At 46.6% G+C, this 24,855-nt stretch overlaps 1 protein-coding gene across 2 annotated transcripts in view; it reads left to right on the top strand.

Annotated features, from left to right (window-relative positions):
• CGN (cingulin) overlaps nucleotides 1–9,222 on the top strand; it is a 70,866-nt gene extending 61,644 nt beyond the window's left edge. For both annotated transcript variants that reach the window (XM_080985989.1, XM_080985990.1), the window contains exons 18-21: nucleotides 2,042–2,160; nucleotides 5,061–5,169; nucleotides 7,854–8,017; nucleotides 8,804–9,222. In XM_080985989.1, the coding sequence (XP_080842115.1) occupies nucleotides 2,042–2,160; nucleotides 5,061–5,169; nucleotides 7,854–8,017; nucleotides 8,804–8,945 (534 nt within the window). In that variant the 3' untranslated portion in view covers nucleotides 8,946–9,222. The remainder of the gene's footprint in view (nucleotides 1–2,041; nucleotides 2,161–5,060; nucleotides 5,170–7,853; nucleotides 8,018–8,803) is intronic.
• Nucleotides 9,223–24,855: the final 15,633 nt, after the last annotated feature.

Raw genomic sequence — 24,855 nt, 5'->3', positions numbered from 1 at the left:
CAATAAAAATGCTTCTGGTATCTTTATAAATGTATATTTCAACATTTTTTTCAACTCATTATATATCATCTCCCAGAAGCATTTCACCTTTTTACATTCCCACCACATGTGATAAAATGTTCATTATAAACGGAAAGGGAGAGATCGCCCGGAGAGGCGTTCTGTGGAACAGGGAAGCTTGCCTGCTGCGGTGTCGATTTTTGCAGTGCGTCCTCATTTCGCTGCAGTTAATTTAGGATTATTATTCATATTACCATTTCCCTAGTAGTCCAGCCTGCCTGCCTGCTATCCTTTTGCATCAGCCGTAGAGTTTTAGCCCAAAACTCAGGTTGCTTTGCGGCCTGAAAGAAAACCTCTTTCCGATAGGCCTCTGCGTTTTTCTCGGCCTCCATGAGGACTAGCCTCTTTCTTCTTCCCCTTTTGTTTTGTTTAAACGAAAACCAGATTTCTAAGGGATTTGGCAGAGGTCTCTGTGGGCTGCGCTTCCCTGTCTGTGCTACTGTTTGGGAGCTGTGGCCCAAGACATGTTTGAACACAGATGAGAGAGAACAGGAGCTCTTTTTTGCATTCCTCCTGAGGGTTTGCGCTCTCTCTCTCTCTCTCTCTCTTTCATAAAGAAAAGCAGCAAAACCGGGCCTCCCACCATCACCAACTTGGCTGCACTGCAAAGCAAGGGGGAAGCAATTATTACTGTTATGTAACTCTGCTAATCAAAATTCCTGCTTTCTGAAGCGGGGAGGGGAATTTTGTTCAGCCCGGCCCGGGACGTTACATAACCCTGTGCAGCCGGAGTTTGTGTGTGTGTGTGTGTGTGTGTGTTTCTGTGTTTGCTCTCCATCTTGTTGCTTATAACCCCAAGTTGCTGATTCAGCCAGAAGTCGCCTGAAAGAGGCTTCCCCCCCCCCCCAATTTTTTTTATTGATTTTCGCATTTATCACGTAAAAAGTAAAACCTTACAAAAACACACAACAAAAAATAGCACAAAGAAAAATTATTACTTCAAATTCCTAATTTCATTACATTAATAACTGACTTCCTCAAATCCCCTCTAACTGAATTTCATTATATCACCTGTTTAGCACTTCTCCAAATTCTTACTTCCAATAATATTAACTTCTTTCATTTAACTTCTTCTCCTTTATTAATATTGAAATCCAAAATAATTACTAACACATATTCTTATTCTACCCCTAAGCCTATTTGTTACTTCCAGGAATTTTCTATTTATCTTACATTACAATATTTAGCTAGATATTCTTTGAATTTCTTCCAGTCCTCTTCTTTCTGGTCGCAGATTCTTCCAGTCAGATCGGCTAGCTCCGAAAAGTCCAACATCTTCATCTGCCATTCTTCTACTGTTGGTATCTCTTGCGAGTTCCAGTTTTTGGCTAGTAAAAGTCTTGCCGCTGTGGTGGCATACAAAAACAACCTACCATCTTTTTGGGCAATTCCAATTCCATTATTCCAAGTAGAAAGTCTTCTGGTTTCTTAATTCTGCAAGAGGTTTTTAATGAAACTATTGGTCCAACACAGATCAGAGCGCTGTGCTTTCCAGTCCTTTTCTGCCCCACTTTCCCCATGCACGCAAAGACCTTCCAAAAGGCTGGTCCCCTCATCTCAAAAAGGATATTGTAGAGAGTGTTTTGCCGGAGCAAAGGTGGCAATCCTAGCCACAGAAGTCCCTTCCAGATTGTTATATACTGAAGTTCTCACCCTGGGCCAGCAGGGGGATACTGTAGATAGTTTTCACTCAGGTCCACATATGCAAATAAGGGATTGAAAGTGACGTTCAGTGATTGGATGGTTACGGAAAGTGGTTACAGTTGCGTTGTAGTGGAGCTCTATATAAGCAGGCTGGCTGAACCCTTCAGTTCAGTTCTGTTCTGGCGTGTGAATAAACAAGACCTGTTTGAAGAATCGCTGTGTCGTCTGATATGTTCACCCACAACTTAATACAGGTCATGCAGGAACTTGTCCCCGGCCACTGGTCATTTCCTCTCTAAATCTCTAAATATCCCCGCTTCCAAATCTCTCTTTCCAGAACAAAGACTTGAAAAGCCGCCTCGCCAGCAGCGAAGTTCTCCAGAAGCCCAGTGCCAACGTCTCCCAGCTGGAATCGCACATTCAAGAGCTTCAGGACAAACTCCAGGCTGAAGAGAGGTAAGTCGTGGAGAGGCAGTGTGGGGTAGCGGTCAGAGTGTCATGGGGGAAACCGGGGTTCAGGTACCCTGCTCAGTGATTACTAATAATAATAATAATAATAATAATAAATTTTTATTTATACCCCGCCCTTCCTGGTTCAAAAACCAGGCTCAGGGTGGCTAACAACAAATTTAAAACACTTAATTATAAAAGCAGCATAAAATACAGTATAAAAACATGAATAACAATAAAATTCAAAAATCAATTAAATAATCCCCAGGGCTAGCTGGCTAAATTAGTCCTATTTGGGCCAGCGAGGAGACCAGGGGAGAATTAGCTGTGGGGTCCCAGAGCAGGTGATCTTCATAAAAGGGGAGGGAAGAGAAGGGAAATAAAAGATCAGGCTGAATTCAAATTAAAGGCCAGGCGGAATAGCTCTGTCTTACAGGCCCTGCGGAAGGAGGTTAAATCCTGCAGGGCCCTGGTCTCATGGGACAGAGCATTCCACCAGGTCGGAGCCATCACTGAGAAGGCCCTGGTGGAGGGTAGTCTGGCTTCCTTAGGGCCTGGGACCTCTAAACTATGAAGTTCTCTGGGTGTGGCCTTGGACCAGTCACTGTCCCTCTCGGCCCGACCTACCCCACAGGGGGGTTGTTGTGGGGATTAAATGCGGAGATTGTAGGGGAAATGGCATATGCCGCCTCAAGCTCCTTGCAGAAAATGGTGGGATAGAAGTGCAGTAAACCTATACGGTGGGGTCTTTGGAATTTATTTAGGGAAGTATTTTTGTACCACCCTCTCACAAAACATCAATGTGCAGTGTACATCGATGCGTAAAACCTTTATAAGCAATACAGAACGATCAGCCACGTGGCTGGCTACTCAAGAAAATTCGAAGCATCAACATGGAAGATTCTTGAAGAAACGCCTGGAAGCCAAAAACAAGAGGGTGCCCGTCGCATCTCTGCTGGAAGAGCGTTCCCCAGCGTGGGCCTGGTGGCGCTAAATTGACTGCGATTGCTGGCGGTTGTTCTAAAAATTTAAAGGTGCACACACATAGTGGACACACGCAATTCACAGGAAACCGGTTCTTCAACAGAAATTAGGAAATATTCCCTGAGATGTTGATGATGATGATAGTCAAAATTTGTTTGTTTATGTATTATTCTTATTATTATTGTTATTATTAGTTTATTATTTAATCATCAAAAGAGGGCAGTTCACAGAATACACTTCCTTTAAGAACACAGAGGAAACCCCAAGCTATCTTGGAAAACCTTTCTCAATTGTTCTTTCCACTTGCAAATCCTTCACATCTTACAAATAGATAAAACGTCTTGGCTACCCCTCTGCAAAACTGGCCTGGCAAGTAGTAGTAGTAGTAATAATAATTAATAATAATAAATTTATTATTTATACTCCGCCCATTCGGCTGGGCTTCCCCAGCCACTCTGGGTAGCAACCAACCAAATATTAAAATAAAGTAATCCATCAAACATTAAAAGCTTCCCTAAACAAGGCTGCCTTCAGATGTCTTCTAAAAGTTTGGTAGTTGTTTTTCTCTTTGACATCTGATGGGAGGGCATTCCACAGGGCGGGTGCCACCACCGAGAAGGCCCTCTGCCTGGTTCCCTGTCACAGGGAGGGAACTGCCAGAAGGCCCTGGGAGCTGGACCTCAGTGGACTTCTGGGCAGAACGATGGGGGTGGAGACGCTCCTTCAGATATACTGGACCAAGGCTGTTAGGGCTTTAAAGGTCAGCACCAACACTTTGAATTGTGCTTGAAAACGTACTGGGAGCCAATGTAGGTCTTTCAGGACTGGTGTTATGTGGTCTCGGCAGCTGCTCCCAGTTACCAGTCTAGCTGCTGCATTCTGGATTAGTTGTAATTTCCGGGTCACCTTCAAAGTAGCCCCACGTAGAGCGCATTGCAGTAGTCCAAGCGGGAGATAACCAGAGCATGCACCACTCTGGCCAGACAATGCGCAGGCAGGGAGGGTCTCATCCTGCGTACCAGATGGAGCTGGTAAACAGCTGCCCTGGACACAGAATTGACCTGCGCCTCCATGGACAGCTGTGAGTCCCAAATGACTCCCAGGCTGCGCACCTGGTCCTTCAGGGGCACAGTTGCCCCATTCAGGACCAGGGAGTCCTCCACACCTGCCTGCCTCCTGTCCCCCAAAAACAGTACTTCTGTCTTGTCAGGATTCAACCTCAATCTGTTAGCTGCCATCCATCCTCCAACCGCCTCCAGACACTCACACAGAACCTTCACTGTCTTCACTGGTTCTGATTTGAAAGAGAGGTAGAGGCTGGTGGGAGTTGTAGTTCAGCGATACCCCAAGGACCAAAGTTCCCCCCGTTTGTGCCTCGGATAAGCGACACAGCACCTGCCTTGCTTGCAGAAGACCCCCAGAACCTCCATTGTTGTTGTTTAGTCGTTGAGTCGTGTCCACCTCTTCGTGACCCCCTGGACCAGAACACACCAGGCACTCCTGTCTTCCACTGCCTCCCGCAGTTTGGTCAGACTCATGTTTGTAGCTTCGAGAACACTTTCCCACCATCTCGTCCTCCATCGTCCCCTTCTCCTTGCGCCCTCCATCTTTCCCAGCATCAGGGTCTTTTCCAGGGAGCCTTCTCTTCTCATGAGGTGGCCAAAGTATTGGCGTTTCAGCTTCAGGATCTGTCCTTCCAGTGAGCACTCAGGGCTGATTTCCTTCAGAATGGAGAGGTTGGATCTTCTTGCAGTCCACGGGACTCTCAAGAGTCTCCTCCAGCAGCAGAATTCACCTCCACGTTTTGCTGGAACTCTCCCCTGCCTGAAGCCCTGGACAGCCGCTGCCGCTCAGTGGAGGCAGTGCTGAGCTCAGTGATCGGACTCTGCAGAAATCAGCTCCCCCCGTTTTTCTTGCCGCAGGGAGAAGAGCGTCCTGGTCTCCTCGAACCGCAAGCTGGAGCGGAAGGTCAAGGAGCTGACCATCCAGATCGATGACGAGAGACAGCACGTCAACGACCAGAAGGACCAGGTGAGCTGGGGGTGGGCAGGGGGGCTCAGAAGACCCCCAAAGGCATCTCCAGGCAGGGCTGTAAAAAGATGTCCCTCTCTGAAATCTTGGACCACCACAACCAGCCTTTGTTGTTGTTGTTTTTAAAAATATATTTTTATTAGACCATTTCAACCTAACAAATTATCAATCCAAATATTCAATTACATTATTTTCTCCCCTCTCCGGTTTCTTTGCACATATTGTTCTCTGCGTATTATAAAATTGTCCCTATCCTTGCCTTATCTATCATGTATTCAACTAATAAGTTTGTGGGTGTTTATTCAAAACCTGCCAAGGAGTCCAAATCTTTTTGTTGTCTTTTTAGATAATTTGTAAAAAGTTCTTCCTTGAAGTCACGATTGTCCTTATCACGCAGTTTGTATGTCAATTTGGCCAATTCCGCATAGCTCACCAGTTTTTCTTGCCACTGTTCTTTTGTTGGGATTTCCTCATTCTTCCATCCTTGTGCTAACAAGACTCTTGCTGCTGTTGTAGCATACATAAATAAATTCTATGTTTTTCTTGGCAGGTCTTGTCCTACAGTCCCTAACAAAAATACTTCCGGTTTTTTTTACAAATGTCATTTTAAACATTTTTTTCAGTTCGTTATATATCATTTCCCAAAATTTTTAAACTTCTCTACATTCCCACCACATATGCTAAAAAGTACCTTCTTGTTCTTTTTCTTTCAAATTTTTTTATTGATTTTCCAAATTTATAACAAACATAACCAGACAAACAAACATAAATCCTAACTGTAATAATTCCACTTTTGTTAACATTGTTAAGTGACTTCCTCGAGTCCCCTGGCTGAGTTTCAATGTATATCATTGTAACAGTTTTCCAAAACTAATTTCTCATAAAATGTACTTAGTCGATTAACATCTTTCTTTCTTTTCATATTAACTTTAAACATATTATTCTATTACATCACATATTTAAATCCTAAGCCAGTCTGGTACTTGCAAGTATTTCTATTTAAATTATCTTAGCATATTAAGCTAAATAGTCTTTGAATTTCCTCCAAGGTACCTTCTTTTTCTTTACATTTCCAGCATATATTTGACCCAGTTTTATACATTTTTGCTATTTGTACTGGTGTACCCATCTATACATCATTTTCATGTACATTTCTTTCAAAAGAGAACAACCAGCCTTTGTTGACAGTATGGAGCCAGGCGGACCTGAGAGCCTGGCTCTGTTTGAGGCAGCATCTTTTGCTTAAAACCGAAACCTTGAGGACTAGACCCTTACTTTTACTTTTACAGGGAGAGCCCAAGCTTGTGGGGTTTAGAGCTTTGCACACAGATAGTCCCAGCTTCATCGCCTGGCATCTTCTGCAACTGAGTGCTTTTTGCCCGGTTCCTACTTACTTATCTTTTTCCTGCTGGATTGTATTTAAAGGTAAAGGTAAAGGGACCCCTGACCATTAGGTCCAGTCACAGATGACTCTGGGGTTGCTCATCTCGCTTTATTGGCCGAGGGAGCCGGCGTACAGCTTCCGGGTCATGTGGCCAGCCTGACTAAGCCGCTTCTGGTGAACCAGAGCAGTGCATGGAAACGCCGTTTACCTTCCTGCCAGAGAGGTACCTATTTATCTACTTGCACTTTGACGTGCTTTTGAACTGCTAGGTTGGCAGGAGCAGGGACCGAGCAACGGGAGCTCACCCCGTCATTGCGGGGATTCGAACCGCCAACCTTCTGATCGGCAAGCCCTAGTCTCTGTGGTTTAACCCACAGCGCCACCTGCGTCCCCGGATTGTATTTACAACAGCGTAAAACGAAACGCTAAAATCGTTGGTTTGAAATGCTATTAAAAATAGGTGTTAAAAATATTACTGAAATCAACTCTAGCTGAGAAAGAGATAAAACATGTTCAGCTTCTCCGTGTCTAGATAGGCTTGCCTTTTTATTAAAAAAAAATTATTAGGTTTTACAACAAATTTTAACATATTCACTACTGATAATACAATCACAAACAAAGTTTCAAAACTTAAAAGAAAAATGTTTTGAGAGGATGCTGAAAAGAGTTCAGCGAAAATAATAATAATAATGATTTTTTTTTAAGAGTTCAGCAGTACATGACAAGGATAAACTGTGACTTTAAAGATGAATGGCAACCTTTTACAAAGTATTTGAAGAAACAACAAAATGAACTGGACTCTTTGGCAGGTTTTGAATAAACACTCATAAATTCTTTATGGGTAATATACAGATAGATAAATTGAGGATCTCTACAATTTTATAACATGCAGATAAAATTACGTGTTGAGAAAAAGGAGCTGAGGGAAGTTGGGGGGTGGGTTTTTTCTTTTCTTTCGGGGGGGGAATGGGAGGGAAATAATGTGGATGATGCATTTGTGTTAAAATTGTTATGTTGGAATCACTAATAAAAATATTATTTAAAAAAGGGTTCAGCGAAGGCTGCCTCCCTGGTGTCCATTGGCAGGGAGTTCCATAGGGCAGGTTCTGCTAAACTGGAAGGTTTAAAGGAGAAAGACCCTGCTGTATGATGATTCCACTCCTTATGGGGGGTTTAAATTAGCCAGCATGTATTTATGAGGTCTCGGCTGGGCCCTTCAGTTGCCAGGGCATCTCAGATCTCCCTCCTGCTACCCCCGAGTCAAACTGAGCAGGCCTGCCTTCCTTCCTTCCTCCCATAGCTAAGCTTGCGGGTCAAGGCGTTGAAGAGGCAAGTGGACGAGGCAGAAGAGGAGATCGAGCGGCTGGAAGCTGCGCGCAAGAAGGCCCTGCGGGAGCTGGAGGAACAGCACGAGACCAATGAGCAGCTCCAGAGCCGCGTCAAGTCCCTGGAGAAGGACCTCTGGTAAGGAGGGCGGGCCCTTTGAGGGTCCTGAAGAAATGGGTCTTGCTTGGGGGCCTCTCCTGGTCTGCCCTGTAGCTTAGAGGTCCCGGGCCCTAAGAAGTCAGATTATCCTCCACCAGGGCCTTCTCAGTGATGGCTCCGACCTGGTGGAACGCTCTGTCCCATGAGACCAGGGCCCTGCAGGATTTAACCTCCTTCCGTCGGGCCTGTAAGACAGAGCTATTCCGCCTGGCCTTTAATTTGAATTCAGCCTGATCTTTTATTTCCCTTCTCTTCCCTCTCCCTCCCCTTTTATGAAGATCACCCGCTCTGAGACCCCACAGCTAATTCTCCCCTGGCCTCCTCACTGGCCCAAATAGGACCAATTCAGCCAGCTAGCCCTGGGGATTATCTAATGCTTATTTCCTCTAAATTGATTTTTGAATTTTATTGTTATTCATGGTGTTTATACTGTATATTATGCTGTTTTTATAATTAAGTGTTTTAAATTTGTTGTTAGCCGCCCTGAGCCCAGTTTTTGAACCAGGAAGTGCGGGGTATAAATAAAAAAAATATATTATTATTATTATTATTATTATTATTATTATTATTATTCTCTTTGGGGCGTCCGGTTGGCTGCTGCAAGAACAGGATGCTGGCCTAGATAGACCCCCTTTGGCCTGGCCCAGGTGCACGGCTCTTTGATGTACTTATGGAACCTCCAGCCCCATAGGCAGTCTACCTCGATTCCCACGTTCTTAGGGAATGGGAATCTGCCCCCTGACCTTTCTCTCCCTTCTCCACCAGGCGCAAGGCAGCCCGGTCCACAGCCGAGTCGTCCCTGAAGGACGACCACCTGAGCTCCGATGAGGAGTTTGACAGCGCCTACGGCCCATCCTCCATCGCCTCGCTTCTGACGGAAGGGAACCTCCAGACCAGCTCCTGTTAGCATCTTCCGGCCGACCCATTTGCGGATCCCGTCGGAACCCCTGAACTTTTAAAACACTTCGAAACCCGTCCGAAGTGCCGTCCTCGCGTTTGCCGGTCCCTGGCGAAGCAGCCGGAAGATTCTCCTCTCTGAAATGTTGTGTGCCTGAAGATGGAAAACAGATCTCTTTATCGAAGTGAAGGATATATTTTTATGTTTATTCTTTTTCTTTGCTTGCTATGGGGCAACGAGAGGCCGGTCGTAAAACAGAAATGATGACAGAACTTTCTCTCTCTCTCTCTCTCTCTCTCTCTCTCTCTCTCTCTCTCTCTCTTTTTAAACCCCCCTCGATCTGGTTCTCAGGGCAACTGGTGAATGATTAAGAAATAGAATCTTCCAGTTTTTTGCTTTTTTTAAACCAAAATTTTAATTTTCTGCATATGTATGTGTACATAGATATATATAGATATAGGGCCTATGTATGTATGTCAATTTTGCATGTGTTCCAAATTTGGATGTGCAATAATGTTTCATGGAGGGATCTGGGGAGATAGTGGAATGTGTCTGGGGGGAGGTGGGGACCTTGAGCTGCCCCCCCCCCCTTTGCGGTACATGTATATATGGGTCTGCAGAAAACAGATCCTCAGGTGGCCTTAACTACTGATTCTGATCGCTGTGCCCTTGACCCTCCCACTGAGTCTTCAAGACCAGGCGCTTGGGATGGGAAGAGATGACTTGTGACTTTCCTGCTGGGCAGCTATCTCCGCTCATAGATTTTTCTCGCCACCGAGACCCTCGAAGCCGATCCCTGCTTCATCTTTGGACATCTGCCCTGCTCCTCTTTCCGGAATTTCCCGTTCACGTCCTCGGACGACCTCTCCTAAATGCGTCACCTGAAACCGTCTCGCCCAGGAAGTGAAGATGAATCTTTCAGCAACGGGATTCTGAAACGTCGTTTGGGATTTGCCTGGGATGGCCCAGGGATGGCAACAGGAGCGACGGCCTTGACGCAGAAATTGGGCAAGCAGCCGTTGAAGCGACGATGGCGAGGTCAATAGGACTTCCCTCCATTTTAAGCTTCTTGCTGACTGGGGCAGCGTAAATTAGAACCAGCTTGTGTTACCACCATCCCGGGTAACCAGCTGCCATTTCGCAGAACTGGGGCTCTGTTCCGAACCGTTCCCAAAATGTCGGTCCTTTCATTTTGCAGGGAGAGAGGATCTGGCTGGGGCCATCAAGCGACGGTAGCCAACTTGGCGCCCTGCAGACAGCTCTTTGTCACCTCTGACCCTTGGCCATCCCAGCTGGGGCTGATGGGAGTTGTAGGCCAATAAGATCTGGAGGGAACCGCATTCCCAGTTTCCAACAGCGAGGCACCAATCCTTGGCTTTCTAAATGATGTTGCTGGACTCCAGTTGCCATTGGCCAGGATCGACCCTGCTGGATGGTGGCCGTGTCAGACGACCTTCTTGGCTGCTGATGAGCACATGAAATCTGCCGTCTCCAGCATGGAAATTTTAAAGAGAGGGAAATCTCCGTGGTCTTCTGAATGAGGGGTGGGGAGCCAGATGTTCCTGGACCTTCCCATCAGCCCCAAATGACAGATGTTGGGAGTCCGGCGAGATCTGGAGAAGCCATGTGTCCCCGTTCCCTATTTGTATATAAACTATGTCCCATCGTGGCCGTGGGGTTTTCTGCTCCTGATTCCTAAAGCAACAGCAAAGCCAGACTCTGGTCTCGCAACCCTGTCGGGACGGCCAGTTCTGAAGATACTCTTCTCGGATCCATGCTGACAGTTTCCTCTGTCGGGGAGATGAGAGAACAGCAAAATAGCTCTTTTTTCTGGTTGCCGTTTGGAGCCCTCGCTTGGCTAAGACGCTACCTAACAGCCGAGGGTACGATATTTCCCCCGCTGGAACCACTGGCTCTGTCGGAGGCACCGCACGCAATCCTTCGCGCGCGACTGTCGGCGTGTTTGCAAAATGCACAGCCCTCTGCCCCTTTTCTTCCCGGGCCGATCGCTGTGCCATGTCTTCAGTTGGGGCGTGGCGAAGGAGTAACATGAGCACCGAACTCCGTGGAAGAACGCCTCTGTGACAATTTGGGGATTTGTGGACTTCTCCTTGGGAAAACTCTGCTTCCACAAGACTGGGCGTCGGAGGATGCAACTGTGTCGCTCAGCAGAATATGGCTGTGTTATCAAACCTTAGTAAGGGCTGCTTTTTCCACCCTGTCCCCTTAACACAGTGCGTGGGGAACCTCTGACCCACAGGCCAGATGTAGATGTGGCCTGGCGTGGATCTCAGTTTAGCCTCCGAGGCTGTTTCCGCCCCAAACCGCAACCACCTGTGACATCAGGTGTGGGGCATGTCGATGTGGCGAGGTCGGCTGCGCAGGAGAGCTCCTTGTAGGGGGAACTTGATTGCACAGCCAATCTATGGGGTGGGGAGGCTCAGTCGCCACACTTTGCAGCTGCGTTCCCCGTGAGGCAGACGGGACTGCGCAGCCGCAGCCTGCAGAAAGCGCTTTTGCCAGACCTCGAGAAAGGCCAAGTTCAGATATCACAAAGGGCTTTGCGCTCCCCAAACTCAGCCAGGCGCCTGGGAAGCACTGCACAAGCAGCTCTGGTGGGTTGGGTGTGACTGCCCACCTGTCAAAGCCCGACATCAGGGGAATTGACCCGAGCATTTCCCCACCCATATGTCGGAGCTAGTCTGCTGGGCCAAAAGAATTCCCTGCGCCCTCTTTAACAGTACCCAGGTGCCCCAATTTAACCTCTCCAGGCCTTGCACCAAGTGCCTTATCATGGAAGTGTCCCAGGAGAAGGGCCCACTCTTCATGTACTTGTCTCACGCGGGAACCGACTTGGGTGTGCCATGCTTGGAATGGCACCATCAAAGGCATGATGCGCACCTCTGCCTTTTATACTTCTGCATACACATGTGCTGGCATCAAGGTCTTGCTAGGTCCCATCTTTGCTTGTCTAGTGGCTCCCCCTCTCAAAAGCGGGCACTGTGCCGTACAATGGCGCTAAAAAACAGAGATTTCAACACGACATTAAAGTGCTGGTTCCTGGCTGGCCACCCTGTTTTGCACTGAAACGAGCCCTGCTGAAAGGGCTGCGCATTTTGCGGGGAGGGGAAATTACACCTTCGGCAGGGAAAAAAAGTGAGGCAGGATCGTATCCACCACCCCTGGCTGGCACCACCTTGCTCACAACTAATTTGGCAGTCTCTGGAGGCTCATCCCTTCTGCCGGCACAAGTCTTCCAAATACACCGTGGATCAGAGGGGAGATCTTAGCTTCTTTGCTGCAGTGGTTGCAGAAACATCCAAGAGGTTTTACTGGGTGTGTTGCCGAAAACACACAAGGCATCTAGTCCTCAAGAAACTCGACTGCATTGCAGCGAGCATCAAAAGCAGAGCGACCATCTTATTTGTGGAAGATCGTTCCCCCTCTCCCCCTCTACTGCTCGACCAATATCTCGGCTGCTGGCTTCCCTGTATTTTTTTCCTGCTCATTCCTCCCTCCACCTGCCCCCAAATGCAGCAAGACACCAGCTTTGCCAGAACATTGACCGGTTGCACAAGCTCGGTGGGTCTTGAAGAAAGAGGCCGCTGAGCCGTTGTGCTCATGTTTTCCACTTCCTGTTTGACTTATGACACGTTTTCGAGCTACAGATTCCATTCCCAGCTGGTGGGTTTTTTGTTTTGGAAGTATTCTCATGCAAATGTCTTCGAACCGATGTTTCCTCAAATCTTTCTCTCTGGAGAGCTTCTGTTTATATTTCGTTGACACCGTCCATGTCTTTGAGCTATAGTCATGGCAAATCAGAGTGGGGATAATGTCTTGTTTGTTCCCCGCAACCCTCAACATGGCTTCGGACTGCGGAAGTCGCTGGGCGTCAGGAATTGGGTGGAATGAGTTGATCTGCAGTGTCCACCAGCAGCTGGAGCAATACACAGCCTTGAAATCAACTCCTGTGTTGTCAAATTTAGCCATTACATTGTAGATCAGGTGTGGAGACAGTTTGACCATCCAAAAGTTGCTGGAGTACAATTCACATCATCCCAGGCCATCCTCACTAAGACTAACGGGAGTTCGGGAACATCTGGTGGGCCAAAGGTGTGGCAGATCTTTGAAATGTCATTTGGCCGAGATGGGAAAAAAACTCCTGCCTTGTTTTTGTCCCTTTTATCCAGCTTCTGGGCTCAGATGAGTTTCTCGCTTTGCCTCTCCCTCTCTTGAAGGTTGCATAAAGTGATTCAGACCGGTAATCGTCTTGTGAAGGGGTCTGCAGGTTGCCAACTACCCGCTCAGATTTACGGAGAGCAAAAAAGGAGTGGGCATCTTCAGGCCTCAAGTCGCAATAACAAAATAAACCGCCCGGTTCTACCTTCTGGGTACATGAAAACCCAATCTGGGTCATTTGTTTAGAGATCAAGCGTTTGGTAGCAGGCACCGCTGCGTCCGTCAGGGCAAGACGGACGGCATTTTGTTGGAACCTGGCTGTCAAAACTGGATGTCTTGAAAACGCTCCCTTGTTTTGGATGCCCCCCACCCAGCCTGCCCCGTTCAGTTTCCCTGGGGCAAAACCTGAGGGTGAGGTTTTTATACCTAGGTCTTTGGAGCTGTGATTCTTTCTCTCTTTCGTTCTTTTTTAAACAGTAATGCAATAATTTAGAAGCGTGTATATTTGGGGGAGGGAGAAAAACCTGATCTTAGAGGCTTGTTTCGTAACGAGGGTTCCCTCGTCCCCAGCACAGTGGATTTGTACAGTTTTAAATGGCTGCTATAATATACGATCTGGGTTGGTTTTTATTATTTGTAATTTTTGATTTCCCTCCAGATTTATTTTCCTTTAATAAAGAACAAAAAAACCCCACACCACAACCGTGTACATTGATTTTTTTCCCCCAAAACACCCCCTAAAGTCCTATACGAATTGGACTTTCTGACCACCCCCACTCTCCCACCCCCCAAATTGGTATGTGGTAAAGGCCTTGGGTGAATCTATCCTTTCATCATTAAAATGCCTGATTATAATGGTTTAAATTAAAACATTTAAAGATAAGTAAAAAATAATAATTAAAATGTCAACATCTACTTGTCTGGATAGGTTTGCTTAAACCAAAATCGCTTTCAGTCCATGCTGAAAAGAATATGGCAAAGGCCAAACATCAACAGGCAGAGAGTCCCAAAGATCAGAGAGGCTAAGTGGGCATGCATGGGGCAAGGTGATCTCACAGGTAAAACTGGTCCCAAGATCATTTAAAACATGGGTAGGCAAACTAAGGCCCGGGGGCTGGATGCAGCCCAATCGACTTCTCAATCTGTTTTTTTTTTTTTTTAATAAAAAAGAAAAATTTAAGAATAAAAAGAAAAATACACAATACAAAATACAAAAAGGAAAAAGAAACAGTTAAAAACAATTCCGTCTTTTCATAACTTCTTTTACATTTACTTGTTTCCCGGACCTCCTCATACCTCCCTCTTTTGTATTCCAATTCAGTTTGTTAGTCCAGCAATTTCTTTCCCTCCTTTTTAGTCCCAATCCTTAATCCTAATATATTATAACATTAAGTTTTTACCTATTAAAAACCAAATTTTCCATTCTTTTAACCTTTTTAATCCTAATCCTTAATCTTGATATATTTATAACTTTAAAACCTGTACAGCTAGAAGCCACTTAACTTCAATCGACTTCTCAATCTGGCCCACGGACAGTCTGGGAATCAGCGTGTTTTTGCGTGAGTAGAATGTGTGCTTTTATTTAAAATGCATCTCTGGGTTATTTGTGGGGCATAGAAATTCATTCATTATTTTCCCCCAAAATATAGTCCAGCCCCCCACAAGGTCTGAGAGACAGTGGACCGGCCCCCGGCTGAAAAAGGTTGCTGACCCCTGATTTAAAACATAAGAGTTGTGAGTGGAGAAGCCGTGGTTCTTGCAGAGGTTGAATGTTAACCTGCTGTCATCACTAACTATTGGCCATGGTGCCCAGGGATTACAGTGGTACCTCGGGTTAAGAACTTAATCCGTTCTGGAGGTCCGTTCTTAACCTGAAACTGTTCTTAACCTGAAGCACCACTTTAGCTAATGGGGCCTCCCGCTGCTGCCGCCGCGCGATTTCTGTTCTCATCCTGAAGCAAAGTTCTTAACCCAATGTACTAATTCTGGGTTAGCGGAGTCTGTAAACTGAAGTGTCTGTAACCTGAGGTACCACTTTATGGGAACTGGAGTCCAATGATACAACTACGCCTTGTCTTCACAGACAGGCATCTCTCCCAACTCTGCAGTGACTCTGTGATCCTTCAAGGAGCTGAATTCGATTCAGCGACAGCATTGAAAACAGAAGGGAGGGAGTCATTGACATTGAGTGGTAAGGTGAAGGGTAGACCCCTGACCACTAGGTCTAGTAGTGACAAACTCTGGGGTTGCGGCACTCATCTCGCTTTACTGGCCAAGGGAGCCGGCGTACAGCTTCCGGGTCATGTGGCCAGCATGACTAAGCCGCTTCTGGCGAACCAGAGCAGCACACGGAAACGCCGTTTACCTTCCCGCCGGAGTGGTACCTATTTATCTACTTGCACTTTGACGTGCTTTCGAACTACTAGGTTGGCAGGAGCAGGGACCGAACAACGGAAGCTCACCCCTTTGCAGGGATTCGAACCGCCGACCTTCCCAAAAACCCAGAGGGGAAGAATATTCTCCATTGCTGGGCACCTAAAATGACAATAACTGCACTGGTGCCCCGCAGAAATCCCCAGGAGCCTGGTTCTCAAGGCCTGGCACTGTCCCTTGCCGCCGGTCCCTAAGCTCTGAAGCGACTGGATTTCTCCATATGTGGCTCTCTGGTTCTTTGCATCGGCCCCCAGACTTACCCTGGTGCATAGGTGTGTGAAAACCTCTAGCTTTTGCCTAGCAGTTGTACAAAGGTAAGCCTCTCATCCATTGCCCCTCCCACTTTTGCCTCTGGCCCCGCCCACCTCGGGAGGCAAACTTCTGCACCCTTGCTGTCGGCGCTATAACTCACCTGGGCCACCAGGAAGTCCCAATATTTGCTACATATCGCTTGATCCCTGGCCCACGCAGAGCGGTTCTGCAACCTGTTGCAACTCAGTCATATCGCACTTTGCTGGGGAAATGGCACAGAGATTTGTTGCATAACTCAAAAGAGTGAAGGGAGTTTGCTGAAGAACTGGGCTGGGTGCCTAGGAATGGGTTTCCGGCACGCCCTGAAATCGAATCCTCCTCTCCTGGCCTACATATTGAGCAAAGCTGGGGGAAGCCGGTCTGATAAGCTGATAAGTTTCCCACACCCTCCTGGTGATTATTCTTCCCAGTCCTTTAAAGGAGCAGAACTCCACCCTGTGGTGTGTGGCTCCAGCCTTTGGGAACTTAGGAAGCTGTCTTGCAGTCAGATCATTCATTCATCCATCTACACTGACTGGCAGCAGCTCCCCAGACTTTTAAAGACAAATTGATGGAGGGCAGGGCTATCGGTGGGGACGGCCAAGTTCGCCGCTGGATGAGGTATGCTTCTGAACGCCAGTTGCTGGAATCACAAGCAGAGACCGTTGATAATTGTGCTCAGGTCTGGCTTGCGGGCTTCTTCCCATTGGGGAATTTGGGAGGTCACCGTGGGAAAAAGGATGCCGAGTCCATTTTGGTCTGGTGATCTGGCAAGGCTCTACTGGCATCCTTATGGAACCTCAGGTCCAGGAGCAGTCTATCTGGATCCCTTGGTTCAAAGGGGAATTTGAGAACAGGATGCTGATAAATAGACCGTTGTCAAACGGGCATCTCACTTCTCTCAAAGGGAAGAGAACACCTTTCGTACCACGATGGGGCCGCTGCTCTTGTTTTGGTATAATCTACGTAAAATCACATGCGCACCCATGCAGTATATATCCTGTTTTCTTTCAGCTTTGTTTGTAATTAGGCAGAAGTCGTGTTGCGGCCTGCTTCCCCAATCTGGCAGTGTAATCCTGGTAGGATCTGCAGGAATAAAACCTTTCTTGACACAACTTCATGCCATTTCTGAGCTGTGCTTTATTCTAGCCCTCTCAGCTCTGGTCCACAGCCCTAAATTAGGGCTTTCCCCCTCCCCGCCCCCCCCTTTGTCATTGTGGGCAAAAACACCTGTAACCGTCAGGCAGAAATCCAACTGGTGCACCTTTCCCCTGGCACAGAAGTCTCTACCTGCTGAGTGGATGTCTGCAGCTCACATTCCGTTTCTCGAATTGAATTCGCTCTTAATTGGGCTGTCGCCTGATTTAAACAGAGCTTTATTACCTAATTGATTAATACCATCTTGAAAGAGGCATTCTCTGTTCCTTGCTTGAAATGTACCAAATTCCACCCCCCACCCCAGTAAAAGAGAGAATTATGCCAAAAGACCCTGAAATGTTTACAGCCATTCAAGGGACATTCAGTTTGATGGTAGCCAAGCAGCAAGACTTTCGCATCATCGGAAGGCCATATATATCTATATATCTATCTGCATCTCTGACCACAGCCATTGCCTCCCCCATCTATATTTTTTTTACAAGCTAATTCATTTTACTGAAAGCAGATTTAGATCAACGCGAGAGGCAGCTGTGGTTTCCAAGACAAACACCGCCATGAGCCGAAAACTAACACATTTATTTTTCCCGCCGCCAAACTGGAGATGGCGGATAAATTTGGCTCGGTTCCTGTTTTAACGAAGGAGCTCCCTGGCCTCCTGCGCTTCTTGAAACAGTGTAAGAACCGGACCTCCATTCTCCACAACCTGCACCTCTCTGGGTTTTGCAATGCCCTCCTCTAACCCACCAAAAATGTCTATAAAAAGGCAGGCATTGTTTTATTCTTATTTATTTATTTCATTAACTTATATCCCACTTTTTCCTCCAAGGAGAGAGTGGTATCCATCGTTCTCTCCCTCCTCATTTAACCCCCACAACAGCCCTGTGAGGTAGGCTAGGCTGAGAGGCAGTGACTGGCCCCCAAGGTCACTCCTGGCGAGTTTCATGGCCACGGGCAGAATTTGAACCCTGATCCCCCAAGTCCTAGCCTGACACTCTTAACTGCTACACCAGTTAGGAGTAAGTGTGTGTAGAAATGCATATATTCATGAGAAAGACATGCAAGTAGATCTGCCCTATTCCTGTCATTTGTTTCAAAACTACTTTTAAATATTGAATTTTGTATTGGTGCAGCCCTAACTCTGAGACCTAATGTGGAAGGGAGGGTAAGAAATCTAATAGTAGTAATAGTAGTAGTAGTAGTAATATAATAATAATGTAATGATCAATAAATAAGAACAATCAGTTGATGATGTATTTATTGAGTTATTACGTTTATACATATCCCACCTTTTTCTCCCAGGAGGGTGGCATATACAGTTCTTCCCCCTCCACATTATCTCCTCACAACAGCCCTGCGAGGTAAGTTATACGTTAGCGAGACAGCGGCTGACCAAAATTTGGGAAACCAGCAGCCACACCTAACAAATGCATGTTCTTGCTAGTTAGCATGAGAAGGGGTTAATGCCACAGAGCTGTGTTGCTGAGAGGCAGATAGTCAGACCATAGAAAATGTAAATGGTAGAGGGGGCTGTGTGTGATGTCATTTCTCCTCTCTTCCTGTTTCCTGCCCCCTCCCTCCCCCTCTCCCTTCGACCAGTCCTAGCCACAAGCATGAGATGGTTTTCACTGTGAAGACAAGCATTTCACCAGCATAGTTTTTACTACTGCTTGTTTTCCAGGACCTGGTCCAGCCCTCTAGGAGTTCCCAAACTGATCTGAGGACCTCTCAGTGATCCACCAGCTCCATTGTTGGACTACAACTCCTATCATCCCTGAGCGCTGGCCTTGCTAGCTAGGGGTGATGGGAGTTGTAGTTTAACAATCTCTGGGGACCCACAGGTTGAGAAAGGCTGTCGGGGAACAGCACACTGTCATAAGAAAGAATACGTTTAATTCTCTTATGGGGTATCTAGAGCCCGTGTAGAGCCCTTAAGTGGGCTCCCTATTGGTAGGAGAAAAATAACAGAGGCCAACTAGAGAATATTGAGAAGCAAAGTGGCTAGTAAGCCTGATCTTTATTAAAGGAAATAAACTGTTGTAACAGAGTCCCCACTCACCACACGCAGGAGGGAGGAGAACCCCCAACAATGGTGTGCAAGCCTCTATAAAGATTTTTGAAATTGCCCACCCTGTAGCCTAATAATAATAATAATAATAATAATAATAGTAATAATAATAATAATTTATTATTTGTACCCTGCCCATCTGGCTGGATTTCCCCAGCCACTCTGGGCGGCTTCCACAAAGACCAAAAATACACTAAGATGCCACACATTAAAAACTTCCCTGAAGCCCAAGACCACCCCCAAAAAACATCATACCTACATCACAGAAGGAGGCGGTCTACAGCAGAAATTTGAGAGTGTTGCTTCTCTCCTGTCTGCCAGGATCCCTGATAATGCCTTACTCGATTGCATTTTCTGGGTAGCTTGACATTCCTTTGAGATGGTAAATACTTTAGTTCCTGAATCTCTTATGTATATTGATAGTTTGCTCAGCTTAACAGATACTTGCCAGACTGTATCTGAAAAGGGAGGTATAAGCCCCTAGAGTCAAAAGACAATTGGAAAGCTTTTCTCATTTCCTTCCTCCTTGCAGAGAAAATTTTGAAGTCAATTTGGGAGAGTCAAAATGGCTTCAGGATTGCTCTCAGGCACTATACTTATGCATGTGTGTTTGCCTTGAACATTTATTCTGTATTTGAGACCTTAGAATTCTTATCACAACACCCATTGTATTCGATATTCAATCTTGAGTTATTTAACCACTTCACGATCGCTTCTTTTGTTTCTTAGATTGTGTTTTATGGCGCAGCAAATTGAATTCTATCAGCGATTTGCATTCTGTACAGGACAATTTCTAGAAAATGAAAGAGGCAATTAAAAGGCAATTAAGAACCATCCAGCGTCGCTTAGCACGGCCCATTAACAATGGCTACAATAAGCAGGGAAATCATTAAGGGGTCTGCCAATAACCTCAGCCATTTCCCAACGCTTTAAAATACGCACTAAGATGCTGGCAAATCATCATGAGGACTTTGAACATTGCAAGCTGGTGCAGATAAGTCTCAAACTGCAGATGGCAGCCGAAATTGACAGATTTGTCCATTCCTAAGCCGTCCTCCTTTTTTAAAAAAATCCATAGCACTGGGCATATTTTTTAAAAAACATTTTATTAGTTGAATATAAGAACAACATGTCTGTGTATGAATAGGGTGAGTCTGTGACCTGGCTCAGGAACTAAGTATTTATCATTACAAAAGACTGGCCAGGCTCCCCAGGGTATCCAATCAAGAAAGCATTAACAGGAGACCTGCCAGACAGGAGATAAACAACGCACTCAGATTTCTGTTGCAGACCGCCCTTTCTGTGATGTATGTATGATGTTTCTGGGGGTGGTCTGGAGTTTGAGGGTGGGCAATTCCAAAAGTCTATATAGGGGAGGACACACCTTTGTTCTGGGTTCCTCCTTCTCCTGCGTGTGAGGGGAGCACCCTGTTGCAACAGCTCAATAAAGGTCAGGCTTACGAACTGCTTTGCTTCTCCATATTCTCTGGTTGGCCTCTGTTATTTTCTACGACCGATGGAGAACCTGCAACGGACTCTATAAGGGCTCTTGTGTTCCCCGCAAGGGAATAAGGGCATTTTTTTGTTTATTACATTATAAATGCTGAACTCTGAACCGACAGCATGCTAGGAGCGGTCCAGAACGGGTGTCACCTCATCTGTTCTGCTCAGGCTCTTCTTAGCCCAGGGAAACAAATTTCAACCAGGTCGTTGTTTGGCTGGGTTTACAAGGAAGGCTTGGTGGCAGGACACCTGCCTGGCATGCAGAATGTGCTGTGCTTCCGACAGAAACCAGTCCTTTGTTCAGAATCTTGACGACTAGGGAATTGTGTCGTTTTTAGGGGAAGAGCTCAGTGGCAGGACACCTGCTTGGCAGGCAGAAGGTCCCAGATTTGATCCTCGATGGCCTCTGCAGGTAAGGTCGGGAATGTCTCCTGTCTGAAACCCTGGAGGACTGCTTCCTGTCAGTGTGGACACCCCAGAGGTGGCTGCATGCCGGGGTCTGGCTTGGGAAAAGCAGCTTCCTTCATCACTAAGTCAGGCCTTTCTCCTGCGGCTTGTGCTGACATTAGCAGGTGAGAATATTCACCTCCTTCATTTCCCGGTTCTCAAAGAAGGATTGGGGCTGCTGCTGCAAAGCACAAGAGCGTGCTGGGTGTGTGTTGATTTTCCTTGGTCAGTTGGCAACCCAAGAAGGAAAGATGCAGCAACAAGGCTGATATCAGATTCCTCGCAGCTCCAGTTTATCACCTCCTCCCAAATGCGGAAGTTGGGGCTTTGCAAAAACCCACCTTTGGAACAAAAAAACGGTTGATCAAACACCACACCCTTTGACAGAGTAGCCGTGAATTTTCCAGGGCAGGCGGAACTCCATGCCACATGAAAGCACCCCCTGTCACCCAGAGGCACAAGTGCAACTCCGATGAACAGCCAGCATCTGAGGCTCCTTCCAGAAGCTCACGGCTTAGTCAACAGCCCTTTGGGAAGGAATCCAAAAAAAGGATGACTAATCCCCTCCGCTTTTTAACACAATGGAAATGGAGACAAGCAAGGTACATACTACATACCATGAGTCAGTGGCACAGAGCCCTGAAGAGACCCCCTGAGGGCATCCAGCTCAAAATGCAAAGCTTCACCTATTGGATTTCTGACTGTAACACTCCACTACAAAACTTTTTTGAATTCTGCCTGTAATTAAAAGGCACAGAGCCTCTCGGCTGCCTTTTAAAGATGGCAGCCATAGGGAATGTCTGCACATCCTCAGAGGCACTCTTTGTCATGAGGTTTGTTTACTACGGATGACACTTCTCACACACTGAATGGGCTTAAGGGCCGAGTGAGGATTTGAATCTGGGTCTCCTGGAGCCTAACGTGAGATGCTAAACCAGGAGATGGGATCCCGATAGCCTCAACCTCCCCCAACCCCCGCGAAGTATCTATGGTTTATTTTAAACTATAAGTGCCATGGAAAAAAATAGACAATTGAACATTTTCCTCCCTTTTCTTTGTAAAGGTTTCTCTGCCTTCACATTATTTCTATTGGCTTTTCAGTGAAAATGCCTATTATATAACGTTACCAAACAGAAATGGAATATAACAAGAAATAAACACACACACACACGTTTCCACTTTTTAATTTTGATTCTATGTTGTTTAATAATAATAATAATAATAATAATAATAATAAAGAAATACAAAAACGAAGCAGCCTCAGGCTTATTTCAAAGGGCCGGTTTGGACCTTGGGCAAGAGTGCCCTGTGACCTCCCAGGGAAGAAAGGAAAGAGTGAAAAAGGTATCTCCTAGAAAGAAGAGCTTGGCAGTGTAATAAGAATTTTAAGGTCTTAGATATATATATAATAAATGTTCATAAATGTACCAAGCAAACACATACATAAATATATAAACCACATGTCTGAAGCAGCACAGGAAGACAGTCCTGAAACCATTTTGACTCCCAAACTGACCAAATGTTTTCTCTGCAAGAAGGGAGGAGGTGAAAAAAAAACACCTTCCTTTTTACAGGAATTAGGTAATCACCGTCTCAGAGGAATGGGCAGACTACCAGGAAAGGCAATCAGATAAGGCGTTATCAGATAACCTGGCAGACAGGAAAAACAACACACTCAAATTTCTGTTGTAGACCGCCTTTTCTGTGATGTAGGTATGATGTTGTCTTTGTCCGAAGTGAGAGCTGGACCATAAAGAAGGCTGATCGCCGAAGAATTGATGCTTTTGAATTCTGGTGCTGGAGGAGACTCTTGAGAGTCCCATGGACTGCAAGAAGATCAAACTTATCCATTCTGAAGGAAATCAGCCCTGAGTGCTCACTGGAAGGACAGATCCTGAAGCTGAGGCTCCAAGACTTTGGCCACCTCAGGAGAAGAGAAGACTCCCTGGAAAAGACCCTGATGTTGGGAAAGATGGAGAAGGAGAAGGGGACGACAGAGGACAAGATGGTGGGACAGTGTTCTCGAAGCTACCAGCATGAGTTTGACCAAGCTGTGGGAGGCAGTGGAAGACAGGAGGGCCTGGCGTGCTCTGGTCCAGGGGGTCACGAAGAGTCAGACATGACTAAACGACTAAACAACAGGTATGATGTTTGTGGGGGTGGTGGTCTTGGGTTACACCCCTTCTGTGATGTATATGTGATGCATGGCGGGGTGGTATGTGGGGCAGAGAGTTTAAAATAAGGGCAGGCACACCTTTGTTCTGGGTCCTCCTCCTTTCCCGTGTGCGAGGGGAGCACCCTGTTGCAACAGATCAATAAAGATCAGGCTTACTAGCTGCTTTGCTTCTCAGTATTCTCTGGTTGGCCTCTGTTTTCTTCTCCTACCAATAGGGAACCCACGTAAGGACTCTATATGGGCTCTTGGATACCCCATAAGGGAGAAAGGGCAGATTTTGTTTACAACAGCAGGCAGAGCAAGAAGACAGAAGCAGGATACGGAAAGAGAGAGAAAGCAGATGAGCTTTGTGCCTCGAGTCTTCCGGCCTCCTTGTTGTGATCCTGTAAACACCACCTTTGGCCAGATGTTGCGTGTCTGCCGGGTGATTCACAGGGCAAAAATGATCCGCTCAGCCATCTGCGGTGATGGAACCTCTCTGAGACGGCAAAGGAATCGCTCTGTAATTGGACGCCTGGGTTTGCAGAACTCGCCTCCCTCCTGCTCAGGTGTGACATCATACCTGCGGCGAGACGGAAAACATGACCGTGTTGGGTATAAGGAAAGGGCAACCTCCGTAGGATGAAGGAGCCAGTGAGGTTTGCTCTGATCTTCCCTAATCTGTGCAACAGTTCCACGTAGCTTTAGATCAGGGGTCAGCAAACTTTTCCAGCAGAGGGCCAGTCCACTGTCCCTCAGATCTTGTGGGGGGCCGGACTATATTTTGGGGGGGGAAATGAACGAATTCCTATGCCCCACAAATAACCCAGAGATGCATTTTAAATAAAATGACACATTTTAGACACGTGAAAACACGCTGATTCCCAGACCGTCTGTGGGCTGGATTTACAAGGCGATTGAGGCGGATCCGGCTCCCAGGCCTACCCATGCTTTAGGTTCTCATTCACAACCACTCATATTTCTAGGTGAAAAACAGAGGGGGGGGGGGAGGGAGAGAGAGAGATTCACACCAGGCCAGAATGAATATTTTTATTCATCCATTCAAACCATTTTTTAACCCGCTGTTCACTGCTGGAAAAGCCTTCCAAGTCAGCTTGGAAGCATGAAGGAATAAGACAGACACAGCACAAAAGGAAAAGCGATTGGGAGGGAGGAGGAAAAAGCAATGTGGTGCAGCAGTGGCAGCAGCACGCAGGCCCATTTTACATCTGTGGAACACCGAGGCTCAGAGCTTGCTTACAGTTAGAGGAGAGTCAAGAAATGCTTTCTGGTCTACTGAGAAAGACTCGGCAGCCTGCTGGCAATCTACCAATTTCGCAGATCCTTTGCACCCCAGAAGCTCCTTCCCTCAGGAGCAGGCAGGAGAAGGAAAGCGGCTTTGCTACATCTCAGATATCTAAAATCTGCCTAACTGGCCCCAGTTATCAGCTGCTGGGGTAAGTGGCAAACTGTGGGCTGGGCTGGGCGCTGCTCTTGTTTGCCCAGCTGGTCAGGACAAAGTTCACTTCCAATTCCACTGTGCAACTTTTGCAGGTGCCCTTCGCTCAAATTTCGCTGTGTTTCCTTAGGAGGAGCTGCCAATCAGAGAACATTGCCTACCTTTCCAGGTAGAAGGTTCCAGGGAGTTGTGCACATCTTTCCTGCCCGCCCTTCTGCTTCATCTGGTG

The sequence above is a fragment of the Podarcis pityusensis genome (assembly GCF_964106645.2).
Source record: "Podarcis pityusensis genome assembly, chromosome: 16".
NCBI classification, from domain to species: domain Eukaryota; kingdom Metazoa; phylum Chordata; class Lepidosauria; order Squamata; family Lacertidae; genus Podarcis; species Podarcis pityusensis.
Note: the sequence above shows the minus strand (reverse complement) of the source record. Positions and strands in the feature narration are given on the sequence as shown.